General features: G+C 40.1%; 1 protein-coding gene across 5 annotated transcripts in view; it reads left to right on the top strand.

Annotated features, from left to right (window-relative positions):
* MAGI2 (membrane associated guanylate kinase, WW and PDZ domain containing 2) overlaps positions 1-17,066 on the top strand; it is a 758,699-nt gene extending 741,633 nt beyond the window's left edge. For all 5 annotated transcript variants that reach the window (XM_065629412.1, XM_065629428.1, XM_065629445.1 and 2 more), the window contains one exon: positions 15,728-17,066. In XM_065629412.1, the coding sequence (XP_065485484.1) occupies positions 15,728-16,524 (797 nt within the window). In that variant the 3' untranslated portion in view covers positions 16,525-17,066. The remainder of the gene's footprint in view (positions 1-15,727) is intronic.
* Positions 17,067-17,923: the final 857 nt, after the last annotated feature.

Below are 17,923 nucleotides of genomic sequence, written 5' to 3' on the forward strand. Positions count from 1 at the left end.
TACAGTTTTCTCTGAGAACAACCACTGTTGTCTCTAAATATCTATGGAAGATGGTCCCCAGGAAAGCCAGGGACGTTTCATTCTCAGTCCCAGCAGTCCTGGCAGCTTGCTTCTTCTGGTTTACTTCTTCTAGCGTTTCCCAGCTGGAGCTTTCATTACTCAAAGCTACATTAAAATATATAAGTTCCTAGAAGTATGTGAAAGCAATGAGTCATAACCAAATAACTGCAAACAGAGCATGAAGGTGGTGGAGGCTGAAGCACAGTTAACACTTGCAGGTTGACTCCAGGCACAACCTCCTTCCCCAGATACTTTCTGTCTGGCACTGCAGAGGGAGCAGAAACACTGAGTTTCACCCATAAGGAATATCTAGAAAAAAGCTAATTCCTGCTTTCTCAGCGGTACTTCAAAATCATACTTTCTATCAAGTTTGGTAGTTTTTTCACTTAGTTTTAAGTTGCTTGAGAGCTCCTGCAGAAACTTTTAGAGACTCCAGCCCATTCACACTGAGATTTTGGAAAAGTTTTCCATTGCTCTGCCTTGGAAATCTGGATCTGGCCCTGAGCGTGCTGGGTCATGGTACAACAATAACACACACAGAGCTGCTAGAACCAGAATCAGTGAGACTTGCTGAACAAAGAAATCTGTGTCTCGCGGGCTGGTTAATGCTGTATGGATTTACGCAACGGTGGTTCTTTCCCTTCATCCCCAGCCTTGTTTGACTTAATTAAAAGACATGTCCTGGGGTCGCATTGTGCATTTTTGGAATCTCTGTTGCTTCACACGATGCTGAATTATGTACAAAACTCATCCCATGGGTTCATGACATTCAAGTGATTTTGTAGAACTAGAGTTTAGATTCAGTTTTGGCTGCTTAAGGGAGGAAGAGTTCTGTATGCAACAGTAAAGTTTCAGTATACACAAAATCATTGCTGGTTAACAGATAAAAGCTACAAGTTATTTAGCAGTAAGTCAGGACCTTGAAGAAATTCTCAGCTCATAATTCAACACTGCACCACTAACAAAACCAAAAAATGTCAGAGTTGATACCAATACAAAGATTTTTCATACAAGTAATTTGGCACAGTTCTGAAATGCATTAAACTCTTTGCTTTTGATTTGTTATGACTCCTTCAGAAAGCACCTCAGGATGTACTCCACATCTGTAGTCCAGGCGAATCTATGTCCTGAATATATATGCACAGTAGTTCCAGTCATCCACTAATATTTAGACTTACAGCATGCTTGTTTGTCTTAGCTTTACAGAAATACTTCTGTCCTGTTACATATAAGCCTTTTACTCAGTTGTTCTAAACTTACTAAGAATTCTCTGCTCTAACAATAGTGAAATATCTGTATGTCACTGGTTCTGTTAATTCTAATGATTGGTCCTAGGCTGTTCCTCCCCTTCCTTTAGGAATGGTACCTTCCAGTCTCTCCATGTGCATGAAAAGTGACAAGCATGGGTCCCCATATTTCTACTTATTGGGCCACCCTAAAGACACGGTTTGTAAACTCTGCATGTGTATTATCTTTCTCTAATATGACTTTGTTTCTCACAACTGTTAATAGACTCTTTTCCAACTTCTTCTTACAAGCTAGCTTGCTTATTAGTCTCTACAGTATTCAACATTTCTTTTGTAATAAATTATCTTAGATATCAAAGCAGCTATGCATTTTACAAATGTCTTTTAATAGCCTAGATAACTAGTTTATCATGTTACACTGCTTCTAGTGCAAGAAACACAGCCATAGGTCTGCTATATATCTGCTTTTTCTCATGACAAAAATTTATACTCTGGATATGACTTTTCAGTTAGAAAATCTTGAACTTTTGGGAACCAAAGCCATAATTTTCCCCCTTATTATGGTATTTGGCTCGCAAAAATATTAGTAATGTGAAGGAGGAAGTTAGACGCTGATCTCAAACAATATTTATATGCATCCTCTTGAAGAAATAGCTAATGTAAAATTGAAGACTTTTTGGAACATGCTGTAAGGCAATACCTGTTTTTTAAACCCAGTGGCTATGCTAAATTTACACACAGCACTTTGCACTTGATTTCAAGCTATTTTCATCATAAATCAGATCCAACTGCACAGCTTGTTCAGATACAGCAAATTCGTAATGCAGAGTCATGGCCCAGAAATGATACCTGGAAAGCAAAGGAAAAGAAAAACTTATTTTTCCTATTTGGTTATTGATTGCTGTCACCACAGAGAATGCAAAAGTGTTCAGATGCACTCAGTCTGTCTGCTGTTGACTTTGCACAATGTTGTATATTTCCTAAAATTAGAAGGCCAGTATCACACTATTGAAGTAGACTGGAAATAGAAAGAGATTTATACCCAAAGGTATCTCCTAGCCTTTGGGCTTTGAGCAGCTCCTCCAGTGTGACAGCCACAGAATTCCTGCCCCAGCACCCAGGCACTAAGATGTGCTTAAGGTATCAGTCCTGTGCATGCAAATTCGGGTAACCTAATCGATTGCTTGCATGTGTTGCCAGTTACAGCTTATTTCCAATTTGTGTCTATAAGTAAGAATTTTCTTAACACAGACGTGTCCCTATACTTTGCTAGTGCAGAGCTGGACACATCTAGAGGCCATTTGAAAATTGTACCCATGTAGTTTAAGCATTTATGTCACCATCCGAGACCTCCTTGCAACAAAGAAGTTTCTGCATTCTGTAGAAATCTGAATTGTGCCACTCCTTGCAATCATTCCCACCTTACTTATGCTTTGTTCTTCACCAAAAGTAGTTCAGCGATGTCACAAGGTTAAAAATCCAGGCTGACATTAGGGCCATTTTGCAAGTTCCAGTTGTCAAGCATAGCAAGTTCAGTGAACTGCAGTTCCACTACAACTATTTATAACCACAGCTTTCTATGCGTTATCTTTATTTTTCCTCCTATAGCATAAAGGACACAGGAAATGAGTATTTTTTTTTCCCTGAAATAAGTAGAAACATAAATCCTTTATAAATACAGCTAAAGTTAGTTTTGCACAGTCACTCAGCTGTGAATAGTTCTGATTATTTATTTGGCAGGACGCGTTAGGACAGAATTATTTTTCCAGTAAAATATAACCAGAAAATCCAAAGCCATTTAGTTTAGGTCAACACTAAAACTGAAATAGTTGATCGATAAAAAAGTAATACCAGGTCAAATGAAAATAGGTGTGTTATAAAATGTTTCCATTTCAGGTGTTTTGAGGGGATGGTTTTTCCTAAAGAGCTAGTTTTGCAATGGGGCTTTTCCCAACCAAAATTGTGGCTGTGCTACCATTCATAAGAGCACTGTTCAAGGTTGTAAGTCAAATTTCCTGATGTAGAACAGATATATTGACCATTCTAGCATGCCTTAAGAGGGCCCGCTCCCATAACATCACAGTGTGGTCTGTTATGAGTCCACATGTCTCCCACTGGAATTATTCACTTATGGAAGATCCATAGGCTGACTTGAAGTTAGATCTAGCACGGCAGAGATGCAGGTGCCAGACATCAAGTGATATGTGCCTGTGCTTTCTTGCACCACGGGTTTGTTAGCTCTTACTAGTGAACAATTGGGATCTTGTAGTGTGTTTTTATTGTTTGAACACAGTTAAATCCCTCCAAAATCTCCACTCAGCTGCAAAGTGCATTTTTCTAGTTCTTCAATTCTGTTAGTATGTCTGAAGCTTTTATGTTTGTCTAATAAATGGCTAAAGCCTCTTGGCCTGTACATTCAAGCCAGATACTCCTACCTGTTCAGAGTACTGATCAGATCATCTAATTCATGCTATTTTTAATGCTCATTTTATAAATCACTAGAGCTGAGGTTGAGTGTTATTCGAAACTTGAACTACCCTACATATCATTCATCTGATGTGAGTGCAAAAATCAATAGTCATTTTGGAAAAGTGCCCTTTCCGTCTGTGACCACCTTGGTGGAACTGCAAACGTTCATTCATATTCCTGCTGCATTTCTAATACCACCTTCTTCTTTCTAGCAATACCAACCTAATTTCAGGAACCTGTGGTGTGTAAAAAAAAAAAAAAGGGACTAACTAAATGAATCAATATACTAGTTAACAGAGTTGGTCTAAAAGCATCAGGCAATTTGAATATGCGCTCCCAAAGGTTCTAGCTGCTTTATTGCTATGGGTAAAAACTATTCAAGGACAAAACTGAATATTAAAATTTGCTTTATGAACATGTCTTTAGTATTTAATAAATATGTAGCAGCTGGCATGCAAGTAGAACAACCTTCTGTTAAATAACAGTGTCTGTGTATGTATATCTGGGTGTGCGTAGTTATTTTTGTCTTACAGCAAATTTTTATTTTAAAATATATGTAGACCTTTTACATAGGTATCCCTTGATGTAGAAATAGAAAACATGGTTTTGAAAGAAAGAGGGACACATGGGAAGGCATTTTCAGTTCTGTGGCAATGTTGAGCTTCCAGGGAAGTGATACCTTTTCCCTACTTTTTAAATGCAAAAATGCTAACATTGCTTTGGCAATTACACTCCCAGTAGCTTTGGCCAGTCCAGCTGAATTCTCTAACCCACATTTCCTCCATCTGTGTAACAGGGATAGTAATATTTACTTACCTATCTCATGGAAGTGTTATGGGGATTAGTTATTTAATGCTTGAAAAGCACTTTAAAGATTAAAATTCCTAGTTGACTACTCAGTATTATTATTAAAGCAGAACCTTGCTAATCCACACACATAATCCACACCAAAATTGGCAGTGTCCCCTCACATCTGAGCAAAGATTTAATAATAAGGCTGTTGAGCAAGTTCTCTTTTTACTAAGGCTTAATTATTATAATGTAATATTCTGGAGTAGATTTACTAATATGGTGTAAAGTGTAGATAATTACAGCTAAACTACAGTGAATAAAACAGATGAACAAACATTATCCCTGGTTTTGTTCACATGAACTGGCAAGCAGACTTCCCAGCCAAAGAAGGGAAAAGTCCCACCCACAAATGTTTTTCTAACATTTTTTTGTGGCTTCCTGTATTTCCACCCAGTTGACAATATTGGAAAATAAGCACCTGAAATACAGGGCCTGAAAGAACACAGTCATCCCCCAACTCCACAGCATCCGTTTTTCCTTTCTTCATGTAATCCAGAGAAATAGGGAAAACAGGAATTCAGTGGTATTTACTGTGTCTTTGCAGTTTGCCATAGGATTCAGTCCGGGATTCTGCTCTTGCAGGGTAACGTCCCGTAAAATCCCTCTCCTGCTGTTCATTTTGCAGTTCCTCTCACTTGTAAATTTGCAATGTGCCCCCAGTTAATAGCAAGACTGCATCACTCCAACTTGTTCTTAACCAGAGTCAGCTTCCCTACATGTCTGTGATGGTATCCTCACCATACAGAGCTCTGCATCGAAGGAGACGGTGCGAAAACACAAACCATTGCTCTGGTGGCCTGGCCCAATAATTCTCATCACAAAGGTTGTGCAGTTAACCGCTTCAATGGCCAGACTTCAGGGGATCTGAAAGGAGTTCCACATCTCTTCAGCACAGTCAGTTTTCTGCAATGGCATGCATTTCCCCAAAGGAGAGCAGAGACACTCATCTACATTTTTAAGTAAATAGTGATTTGGAGGGGCCAAACTTCATACTCTTTAGAAGGATCCAGAAACTATCGTGTGTCCTCTGACTTGACAGAAACAAGAGTATTTTTTCTTTGTACCACCCAACAAAGGCACCAGCTCTAAGAATATCAGCTGAGCTTCGGATACAATAGCTTTGAACTCATTTACGTGATTTTTTTAATTGATCTGTGGTCATCCAAGTGTAAAAAGTCTGGCTTTTTAGCCTGCTTTAAAGAATTCAAAAAGAGCCATCAGCTCTTTTAGGGACAAAAGCACAGCCATGAAAGTATGAAGAGTTATATAAAAGTACAAGAAGGGGCAATCAAGCTGCATCTGAAAAGCCTTGCCAGCAGCCTGGCGTTGTGTTACCCAGGACTAAATCAGACTAACAGGGCCTCTTATGACTCTAGCCTTTGACATCTGAAATTCGATGAGTCTAAATGGTCACATAGAGAGTGACATAAAAAAAATGTAATTCCAACCGTTAGAGAGGAGCAGGGTAAGATTTGCCCACATGGGGACCTGCAGCTGGTCCTGCCTCGGCTCTTCTCACTCTGCCATCCTGTGGTGCAATTCCTGGCTGGTGCTTTGTGGCCTGACCAACAGAGAGAGGTTAGAAAAGCTCCTGGCCTCTGTCATATTCCTTATGGCTTCTTACTCCTAGCTGGGGAAAAAACCCTGAGAAAATTAAACACTTTTTTTTTTTTTCACTTTGACAATATGAGATAACTGTCACTCTCCAACAGACAAATAATGAATGTGACCACAGAGCATGTTATATTTTGTTGAGCTACAGCAACACACATGCAACTCAGGATTTTAAACATCTGGGTTTTCTAACATGTAGTTTGTGTTTACTCATTAGGATCTGAATACTACAATGTGACATTCATTTATTCAAGCACTTCCATCTCATTATAGAGTTTACAGAGAAAATTGTTTCAGCATCCAAAAGATATCAGATACCACAACATCCCCAGCAGCGAGCGCGGTCCCAGGGCCAGCTCTGCACCTTCAGTGCCCAGTGGCCACAAGTCTGAAAAGAGTTTGCTAAAGAGAGACTAAACTACTTCTGCAGCCTCTGCCCTAAGCAGGATGGGAATACTTATTAATCAGCTTTGTAAATAAGGATGTGTTCAAACCAAGTTACATGTTTTGCTTAAGATCCTGCTGAGATCTTAAGTGAGAGCTGCCAACACTCAGCACCTGCCAGGAACAACTTTCTAGGGGCATTTCGTACACAGTCAAAATGCTCTGAATTCCTCACTTATTAAATAAATGTTATACACTATTTACGTACTTTTAATAATGGCAGCTATTTATTGACCAGACAGGATGTGAAGCCTACTGTTAACATCCATTTTAGTGGTGATAATTAATAATTTTAATATTTAAGTTTAATTAAGTGTGTAATATCCAACTCTTAAATTATTCAGTCTCTGCAGAATGTTTTTCATTAATACCACACATTCTATTAACATATTTATGAACACCTTTTATGACTTAATGTGGCTTAATTCTATTAATAAAAACTAATTTAAAAGTCATTATCTTTTTTAATTATACAGTAACTTGCAATGTAGATTCTCCAGCTTCAACATGGAAGAGAACTACTGAGGTTTCTGCAGCTTCTACAAAATCCTTCTTTACTGAAGGGATGTGGTCTTTTTGCCTCAGTAGCTCTGATCTGATAGATACGTGACGTGCTCAGCATTTCAAAAAGGATTCCAGACCACCCGAAGGACCTAGTGAATGATAATGCATGGTTAGAGCAACATCACTCAAGACTAGCACTTAGGCTGTCCATAGATTTAGCAATGATGGACCGGTGAGGAGTTTGCTGTGGAGAACAAAAGGACTGTACAGGCTGCAACTTTTCATTTCAGCTGTTCACAGCATTAGTGAGTAATCCTGTAACATTTATGCAGATACATTAACTTGATGCAAGGGAAAATCAAATTTACCAAGTTCACTCAGATTAGTGATCATGATCATTGGTTTAAATATTTAATGGATAGGACTGTTTACTAGATCTATATCTGTTGAAGAGGCTAAAATGGGTCTCGGTATGAATGATAAACTGTGTACTCATAATCAATCATCTGGCCATAAGATTCACAGCCAGGAGACTATTAGAGTAAATTAGCTCAATTTACTTACCTGTTTCAGGTCTGAATTAGAGCCTGTTTCTAAGTGTGGCTCTTGGTTATTTTTCCCTCTCCCATTCTGCGCTTTAGGTATTTTTTTCTGCATAAAACAATTACTATTTTTTATTCTTGCTATTGTAAAAGCGGTGTTAAAATTACCTTGCTCCTGCTGTAAGATGTGACTGATGTTGGAGAGAGCCAAATGATGAAGTGCCTAGGCATTATTTACAAAATCACTGTGAATTGCTTACAGATATGATTTTTATTTAAGTGGAGAACTGCAGGGTAACCAGGAGAGAGCTAAAATTAGATACAGCACCCCAAGTTCATTCAAGTCCTGGAGACAATCCAGTCCATCCAGGGCAGAAACCCTGAGTTTTCTGAACTCATTAGTCATCTCCTGTATTAGCCTGAAAGGTCTCAGGCCACTTACCTGCAGTGGCCCATGTCTGCTAAAAGGGACCTGAGGTGGGGCAAGGGGTGTGGATCTTCGTGTCCCTCCACTCAGCTTTGACCCACAGCCTCTGCAAGGGCTTCCCAGAAGGAGCTCCTCAACATCGGTGCGTACACGTTCAACAGAAGAGCAGACATCTATTTCCAGAGGTCTTTGGAGACACCTCTCTCTCTCTGACTCTTCAAGGCAATTAAATTATTATCTCAAGTGATTAGAACAGTAAAATACTGGTGAAGCCGTCCCATAATTAAAGAACTAACTCAGGGAAAGGGATTTACTGAGGATGCACTGAGTATAGTGTAGGATCAGAAACAATGCAGAATAAGAAAAGGAACTCTCCAAGTCAGATCAATCACTTCCCATGTTTCTTTGCTAACCGTCTTTAAAGAATAGGTTACATAAAAATCTGAAGAGTGCTTTTATCTATAGCACTTTCTAAAGATTAAAGCCAACACAAATCAAGGTGTGTGACTTTCTTGTTTCAAGAAAACATTCAGCATTTTTCTAAAGGTTTTTTTTAACTTTTTTTCCTCGCAATATGCTGTTTTGCCCTCTCTGACCATGTTCAAATTTTCCCTTTCACTGTGTTCCCCTATTTCCCCCAAAGCAAGAGCTTCTGCAGATTTAGTCTTCCAAGCATAACTAACAATCTGCTCTTTCTGAAGTGTTTCAATAGTTCTCCAGTTAGATCTCTTAACAAGAAAGCACATTTTCTAACAAACCTCCATGCAGAGCACAGAAATGGTGACAAAAGTGAATTTTACCTGAGTTGAGATCATTCAAAGTCTCATCAGATGGCCCTTGCGAGGACTTTATGAACACCACCTCTGCTGTAAAAATACTTGGAGCATCTCCCGTTTAGTGTCTAGGTAAAGTATACAATGGAAGATGGATATAATGAACCCAAATGAACTAAATTGTTGCTCATCAATAACAATTAGTAGCATCAAGTAGGGCTTCAGAGTATGAATGGCACTGGGAAGGGAATAAAGCAGGGAGTAAAGCAGGAGTAGAGCTATGCTTCCCGGTGTTGGGATAGGTCAATGACTGAATTTTCTGAATTTTTTGCATGTAAAATTAAGCATTTGAAGTTTACAGAGGAGATAAAACTATTCCTCATCTACCCTACCTTTACAGTCACATCTCTTCATTTCTTGTGGACACCTGCAGAAGTAGTAGTGCCCCCCGCTTCCAGTGTTAGACCAGCAGTGAAAATAAAAATCTACGACGACTCAGGTCACAGAGATACAAGGCATGGCATTGTGTCATACTCCAAACATCAGTCTTTCATAACAAATCATTCTTCTTTCCTGAAAACACTGAGCACAAAATTCAGAAGTAAAAGATGCAGGAACTCAGATGCATGTTCATTTTCCTGTAATCCTTCATTACTTTGTTAACTCACTCTCGTTGCCCTGACTCAACCTTTGCAAAAACAAATGTGCAAAGTAAAAAAAAAAAAAGAAAAAACAAACAAACAAAGAAAACCCGCCAACCTACTAGAAAGCAGAAAGATTCCAATTTTAGCAAAGTTACATTTACAGGCTACTATAAACAGTCCAAGTCACCATGACATTACTGAGTATAAACAGGTGAGCAGTATAATGAATGTGGTAACATTAAGATAGCAAGAAATTAGATTAGGTTTTCATTGCGTCAGCAACAGCACTTTACAATACCAAACAGATCACTTAACTGCACGTGTAGGGAAGGCAAAGTAGTTCTATATCAAAATAACTAAGCATAACCTGGATTTATTTTTATAAATGTATATGGCATGTATGTCATTTTTGTACACAGGATCAACATTTTGCACCCATAGCACACTGCCACCACAGCATTAAAAAAACATGTAAGGGCAATGCTAATGATGACAAGGCTGTCCCGCCTGGGTGTGCCCGTGGTGACTGACCAAACAAAGGCCACGAATCCACTGATGTTTATTCCAGAGCTATCGGTGTTGAGTGTTTTTAACATGGATAAAAGCAGTGGAAGGGGAGCCAAGAAAAGTGAAATTTGTGAGAAAACATTCGCATAGAACTCTTGAATAATTAACAAGAAGTGCAAGTTTGTAGCCAGAAGTACAGGGGGCCTGTGAAGTGAGGCCAGAGCCCATTGCCACTCGCTCTCTGGAGAGGCTGGGAGAAGGGGTGGCATGTCGTGTCGTGTTTTCATGAGGCTGACAGCTGCACAGAAGGTACCAAGAGCTTTTCTAGCCATCAAAACCCCAGAGAATCATTTCTTTCAGGAGACAAAGGGTGCTGTATGTCTGGGCTGTGGAAGCTCCAGGATGAAAGATTAAAGATTCTTCAAATATTCTGAAATATCCTTCCTTAGTGAGTGTTAAAAACAAGCTGCAGGAGACCAATGCAATCAGGAACATCACAGACATGTCAAGCTATGATGAGAAAGAGACAAATGCATTCCTGATGTAACACTGCCAACATTAGTGGATACTCACCAGGGGACATTTTTCTTTATTAGCAGCATCTGTAAGAACTGTTTCCCACCTTCTGGCAATACATAATTTCACACAAAAAGTGGGGGAAAAAAATAAAGTACCGTGTTGGGTTTTTTTTTAATCAAAAACTCTTTGATTCCCTAGGGAAATAATTCTGGGAAGATCTAAAAACATTAGCTTAGACATTTCAGGAAATGGTTCATTCAGACTACCTAAAGCATTCAAAGCTTTAATATATTGTTTGTTATCCATATAATTTGGAAATTTAAAAGGCATTGAGATTTTATTGTACTTCAGTAATAAAATTTTCACTCTTAACGTTACTACTAAATAAATATTAGTACTTTATAGTTAATTTTATCTGATGAAAAATCCCACATTCTTGATAAACTATCAAGCAATTATTTAAAATATTTTGATGCAAAAGGAGAACCTCGTCACAAATCTGAGACTAACCTCTCTGGACCTGAGATCTTGGCACAGCAGATAAGCACAGCAAGACTAGACTTGAGAGAATCTTAGAATGGCAATCTGTAAAGAAAACATAAGTATTGCAGAAAATTAAATAAACTTATCAGTAGGCTGAGCTCTTTCCTCTGACAGTACCTAGGCAATGCTCAGAAAGTAAGACAGGCAGTCCTCTCTTCTCTGTTAGCAATAAAGCCAGGTTTCTTTTGCTAGGGGTTCAGACATAAGCCATCAGCAAGTACAGGATCCAAACAGAGGACTGGGCTTTAGTTGAGGAGCAAGTAGACTCATGAGAGTAGTACCGTCAGTTCCAGTACATGTAAGCTGACATAGCAAAGCAAACAATTTGTGTATGTGGCAGTTCTACCTCAAACAAAAAAGTCTTTAGACAGAAAACTTCTGCTCCTGATGTTTTCCCCTTGTCACTCATCCTCCAAAGTGGCTGTGTTCATCTCCTACTTGTCCTCCTACGCACTCAAGATCTTGTGTCTGTGGTGTCTCTTACTCAGTTAGCAATTTACCCCTCGCCTGGGAGTTATGCGAAACAGGTCGTAGGTTGAGTCATTCTTACACATCCCATGGAGAAGTACCGCCAACCTGCATGTCAGTAGCTCATGGAAACTAAAAGCCACCCAGAAAACACCTACTAAATTACCCCAAATCAAATGCCATCACAGTGACAGATTGTAGTGCTGCTCCCAGCTCATTTATCTTGTCTAAATTAGTAGGTCAAGCGAGATTTTCTCCCTTCAAAAAAGAAAGGAAGGCATCTATTAGCCTTCAGTGAGATCTATACCTTTGAAAAACAATTTCTCCCAGAGTAAGGATGATATCCATAGTGACAAAGTCAGAAACAAATTTAAAACTACATCATCTCTAAATGTCTCCTGCAGTTTCAACTGAATGCAATAACCTTCGCTTCTGCTTGTAAGTTGTTTGGGCATTAGTAGTTCATGCTCTATTAAACAAATACTGTCTTCAGTTCCTACAAGAGGTGAAGGAGGAAAAAAATAATATCACTGCTCTCTCTCTGGCTTACTATGTTTGCAAAATGTTTTGAGTAACTTTGGAATAACAGTAAAAATAGGTTATGCTCACACTTAACACATAGGTATTATATAAAGCTTAAAAATTACAGGAAAAAATATTCAGAATTATTAATAACTCTCTCCAAAATGCAGCTATAACCCCAGAATAACCATAAAGAGAAATCATTAGTTTAGTTCCTCTGCAGAATAAAATTTTGCCTTTTTCTCATGTTTATATTTGTCATGGAAAAGCAATCACTTTAGTGCTGGTTGAACAAGTCCAAATGAACCCTTATGGCTTGAACACAGCCCTTTAAAAGGCTTCTCTTTCAAGCAACAGATTACTCACATTACTGCACTTCGCTCTACCTTAGTAATTTTGATATTTTCCCATAATGTTCAAACATTAGAGGAAAGTCGGTTACAATACCCTCCCATCAGTATTCTCTGCACTAGCCAGTGACATATGGCAACAATGGCTTGTTGACATTAACATCTACCAAGGCTGTGGATGGCTTTCTACATAATTTCATTTCATTTGAAAGAAAAAGCAGGTTAGGCTGGGTTTTGGCTGTCTCAGATTGATGGTACTTAAACCTTATGGAAAGTCATTTTTCAAGTTCTTACTTACAAGTACAATATTGCCACAGAATAGGAATGGTACTTTTATTTCCTGGCAGCTTTTTCCCCCGGCCACCAGAACTACAGCCTCTGGAGGTGTCTCCCTGGCAAGAAGACCAGGCCCAGTGTTTTAAGCAAACTGCAGCCAACCCTGGGGTTCTCCCACAGCCAAACTTCCCTTTAACTGTGGCTGCAAGTCTTCTTGTGTAGCTGGCCAAGTTTTCTTTTTCTTAAGGTTTTCTGAGGGAGAGGCGGTAATCCAGTAATGTATATAACAATGCATGTTCAAGTTTACAGATACGTATATTTATATATCATTCCATGTAACAAATATGTTGATTCACTTCTGTTGAAATAGTTTCTAAACTGCTACAATTTCTCACTGCAAAAATTGGTGGGTTTTCCCTCCCATTCAAAGGAGATTTTTTTTTTAAATTTAAATTGTCTAGGGGGACAGACCATTAATAAATCAGTTCTGTCATCTCCAGGGAATAAAACAGCAAACCACTCACCCCTGGGTCTCCTTCCCTGAGTGTCTCACGAATAACTGGCACAATATTGCCCTTCATGCCTCAGAGGAGCCATGAGAGGTGTTTGCCACCCTGGTTTTGAATAGTGGCTACCTGGCTTGTGCTCCTGGATGAGAAACAGCTGAGTTGAGCATAGTGGCACCTTTTGCACAGAGGCAGTCTTGCTACCTGAAAGCATCTTGCTGCTCCAGGCCATTTTATGTTTTTACTGGTGTGTAGCTGATACTTCTGTAACTTGGGATGCTGCCAGGGCCTCGCACAAGATCTGGTGATGGCCCCACACAAGACCTGGTGATGGCCCACTGCTCTTCACTGCTACTCAGTGAAAAGCACCGTCCCATGGACAACTGGAAAAGAAGACTGTAGTTAAGTCAAATACGTTGATCAGGGTGATGCTCGGCTCCACCTCTACCCTGGGGAGGTGTGACAATGCCATAAAAAGCACAAACTTGATTTTCTAAGGCCCAAAGTGGCTGGTTTAGTGCTGGCTCGGGTACCTCGCTGGTGTACACAGGCAGCTTACTGCTGCTTCGCGAAGTCAGGCATAGTTTGAGAGAACCAGGCAAAGTGACTTGGACCCCAGGCACGGTCCCTGATTCAAGTGTTAGCCAAAAGGGGATCCACTGGATTTCAGATCCTAAAAGAGCCATGGTGGGATCTGCATCCCCCTTGTTGGGCACAGCCTGCGGTCCTGCACCAGGGGAGTGGCGATGAAGACCAGAATTAAGAACATCCTTTTTGTTGGAAATCTCCTAAGAGCTGATCACTCTACATTCATGAGCCTTCCTTTTATTTTTTCTCGCTCAAGTGCCAAGCAGGCAGCAGATGGTACATTACTCAGCCTTAACTGGAGGGTAAGAAAGTGTGATTTAAAAAAAAAAAGAGAAAATCAAGATCCTCAGCCCATTTAGATTCCCAGCTCAAAGTTTATTTGTCTTACACAGAACTTATACTTTCTCCCCTCTCAAATGCTAATCCTCTCTACACATATGCTCATTATGCAAAAGCATATGACAAACACCATCTGGGAAAATAAATAGTTCCTCAGCTAACCACACTGCTCTCTCCCTTTACGTCACCCACCTCACTATTGTCTCTCCTATTTTTATCTGCAAGACAGCAATCACTCAATCAAGCTATTAACTTAAAAGTGTCATCTGAGTCAAGCAAGCTGCAGATCTCAGGCTGGGCACTAAAACCCATTCCATTTTTCGAGATGATGTGCATCTTCATGATAATTTGAAGGCAGCCATAGCACTGAGAAAAATAAATGTATCTTTTAAAGGACAGTTGATATCACTGAGAGATACTGGTCCTGACCTGCAGAAGTCCATGCTTGTCTTTCAGCTAGGAGGTTACATTTTCTCCCCCCATGAAATATGCGGCTCTTGCCATGAGTCCCACCTCGTTTCCATGGATCCCTGAGATAGCCCTTCATCTCTGACAGATGATTGCTCATACCTTTCAGTGCCAGGCAATGGTGCTAAATAGGGAATGACATTAGCTAAGTTCAGTGATTTCTCTAAGCTCCATGTAGATGGGCAAGAATAGGACCCATGCTGTCATTAGTCATGAGGGATTTGTTGTCTGCGGGAACGTTAATCAAAAGAAACGAGGATCGCATATGCAAGAGAAAAGGCATCTCAGAATATTCTGGTTTGTACCAATGGATTAGGAAAATCATCATGATTCAGCAAAGGAGATGTCTATTTAGCTAAATTAAACAGGTTCTGCACAATCCAACCATATCGTGTTCTGACTAAGTTACCAGGAGAAATTCAAAATGCACAGGCAAGACACTCAGAGGCTGATGCTGTGATATAAAGGCAGAGCTTTGTAAGTACCCTGTAAGAATTGTGGGGCTATAAACACTGTAATATTACATCTGTTTAGAAAAGATATGAGACAGAATTCAATGATGACCTTATCTTAGCTACAAATTCTTGTCAATTATTATACGCTTGTAGGGACATGTTTAAGAGATGGCAAGAAGTCCTTCTCATTTGTCCTCAGAGACAGCACTGATATTGCCCAGCTAAGAAATCCTTTATGAGGCTGCAAAAGAGGCAATTTGATTTCATGAGCATGTGCTTTTATTATTTTAAGAATAATTTGACGAAGGCAGAGTAAGGTAGAATCTATATGAAAAAAAGATCAAGGTTTTCAGCATTTGAAGTTACTAGCCCTGTGGTTCTTGCTTCTCTTGGACTTGTTTTTGGGGGGGAGGGATGTTATTTTTGTTTTCCTCCCCATTGGCTCCCCTGGGAGTTTCGCCTTGTCTAAGACAGAGGAATTTAAGTTCTGTGTTTCTAAAACAGCGGAGTTTAAGTCTGGTGTGTGGTTTGGGTGTTGATGTTGCTCAGAATACATACGCCTGTGCTGTCGAATATGCCCTTGACTCCCTTCTCTTTGTTGTTACAACAGACGAACCAAACTCCTGGAGTGCTCCCTCTGCCACCTCCCCAGGTCTGCCGGAAGTAGCGCTTTCCCTCGACGACATAATCTCACCATTATCTTCATCACACATAGCCCCACCCTCTGACCCTTCTCACCAGATAAGCCCAGAGCCAACATGGGATATCAAGAGGGAACACGATGTAAGGAAACCAAAGGAGCTTTCGGTGAACGGTCACAAAAAGAAAAGGTTAGGAGAGCAAAGAGAAAGGTCAGCAAGTCCTAAAAAGGTAGACAGGTCAAAGCATGAAGAGGCTTCTTGGAAAGGATATTCAGAAGGCAAAAATAAGACCGCTGATGGTGGCAGGCCCACCTCAGAAAGCAAAGTGGTGGGACACAGCGTTATGATCGAGGCTGGCGCAAGAGAGCACGTGTGTGCTGGAACCAGTGATGAACAGTTTGGGAGGCTGAGGAAGCCGGAAAGCAAGAGAGGAGGATCTCTTGGCAAAAGAGAAGATCACAAATCCACAAATACCAGTGAGAAGTCAGCTGCAGCATCCGACCATGTCAAGCTTGATCCAGGTGTTACCAAGACGTATAGTAGCAACCGCTGCAGCTCGCCTGGAAGTGATATGGACCACAGCCAGAGGGACCCTGATGGGAAACCCAGCGAGTTCCCCAGGAAGGGACATCTCCACTCCATCAGCACTCGCAGCACCAACACCACAGTTCGAAAGGCAACCGTCTCCCCGGGGCCGTGGAAAATCCCTGGCTCGGATAAGCTACCTAGCGTCCTGAAGTCTGGTACTTCTGCCATGAGCAGATAAGCAAGGGACTGTTGCCCTCTAACTGTCTCAAACTGACGCAGAACATTCTTCTTAGTTTTTGTCTCACATTGATTTGTTTTAATTTATTTTTAACTATCACACATATACACAAAGCATTGAGGGATGAAAACATTAGTGTGTAATTCCATGACAATGTGCACAGTATCTAATAAGTTCAAAAGCATATAGTCAACACGGAGATTTAAAATCGACCCTAAAGTCCCAGTTCCATTTTAGGGACTTTGGCAGCTATGGAAGAAACCAAAACACTACGAAGGACAGTACATCAGAGAAGAATAGTGCAGTGTAGCTTTAGCATTTTTTTTCCCACTGCATGAAGGACTTGGATTTCATTCAAACTTTGTATCAAGAAACTGGAACAAGATAGAGCAATCACAAACTGGAACATCGCCTTAAATAAAACTGCACGGAGCAAGCTGAAACCGAGAGAGGATCTTTTCATGGAGCTAAAATGTTGTAAATAAATTGTTCTCGACATATCTAGACAGGGGTTAAAGGGTTTCTTTGAAGCATCGTTCGGAACTGTACACCCATGACACGTCTCCACTGTTAACGCTTTGGGATAATCCACATGATACCCTGTAGCATGGTTCACTGGGAGCTACGGGAGGAGTGGGGAATCCAGTGGATTAGTTTCTGTGATACCATTTCTACTGCCATTTTTGTGAACAAACCACGTTTCTGTACATTGGAAAGGAGTTAGAGTGGAGTTGTATTTGCAAATTATTCTCAAAAGTGATTTACTACAGGTTCCCCAAGTCCTGCGAGGTAGCACACAAGCCAATTGGTCAGGCTCAAAACACAGACATCTGCAAGGCCCTTGCAAGGAAAGGAAGAGTGCTACAGAGAAAAAGCTGCAGTTTCCTTAAGGAAAGGCCTTTCCCTCCTGCAGAACACGAGAGCTTCACTTATCAACAGTGCTATGTTTCATACCCATCTGCATTTAGTTAGGACACTCTCACCTTTCATCCCCTCAGTTTGGCAGAGCAGGTGCCTCTATGGCACGCATTAACAATGATTAGACTGGTTTCTGAAATACAGTTGTCAGTGTCCTCATTCAGTGAATTCGATATGTTTCCATTTTATCATTTTTTCCCTACCTCCTTTTTTTTTTTTTTTTTTTTTGGTCTTTTTGTTTTCATCTTTCTTGCTTGTCTCTTTTGAATTTCAAGCCTTAAGTGCCAGGTAAACATTCCAGTCTGCCTTCACAGGAAATAACTCCAAGTTCAGTCAATCAGTCATTATCCTGTTTCAAAAAGACGTGTGTGTGCCTGTGTAAGTGTGCATATGCTTATTTGTCTGTCAAAATTAAAACAAAATCCTGGGCAATAATGCATTGGTGATTTAAAAAAAAATCATAAAGCTAAGTACTGTCAAA

Source organism: Caloenas nicobarica, chromosome 1, assembly GCF_036013445.1.
Source record: "Caloenas nicobarica isolate bCalNic1 chromosome 1, bCalNic1.hap1, whole genome shotgun sequence".
Taxonomy (NCBI): Eukaryota; Metazoa; Chordata; class Aves; order Columbiformes; family Columbidae; genus Caloenas; species Caloenas nicobarica.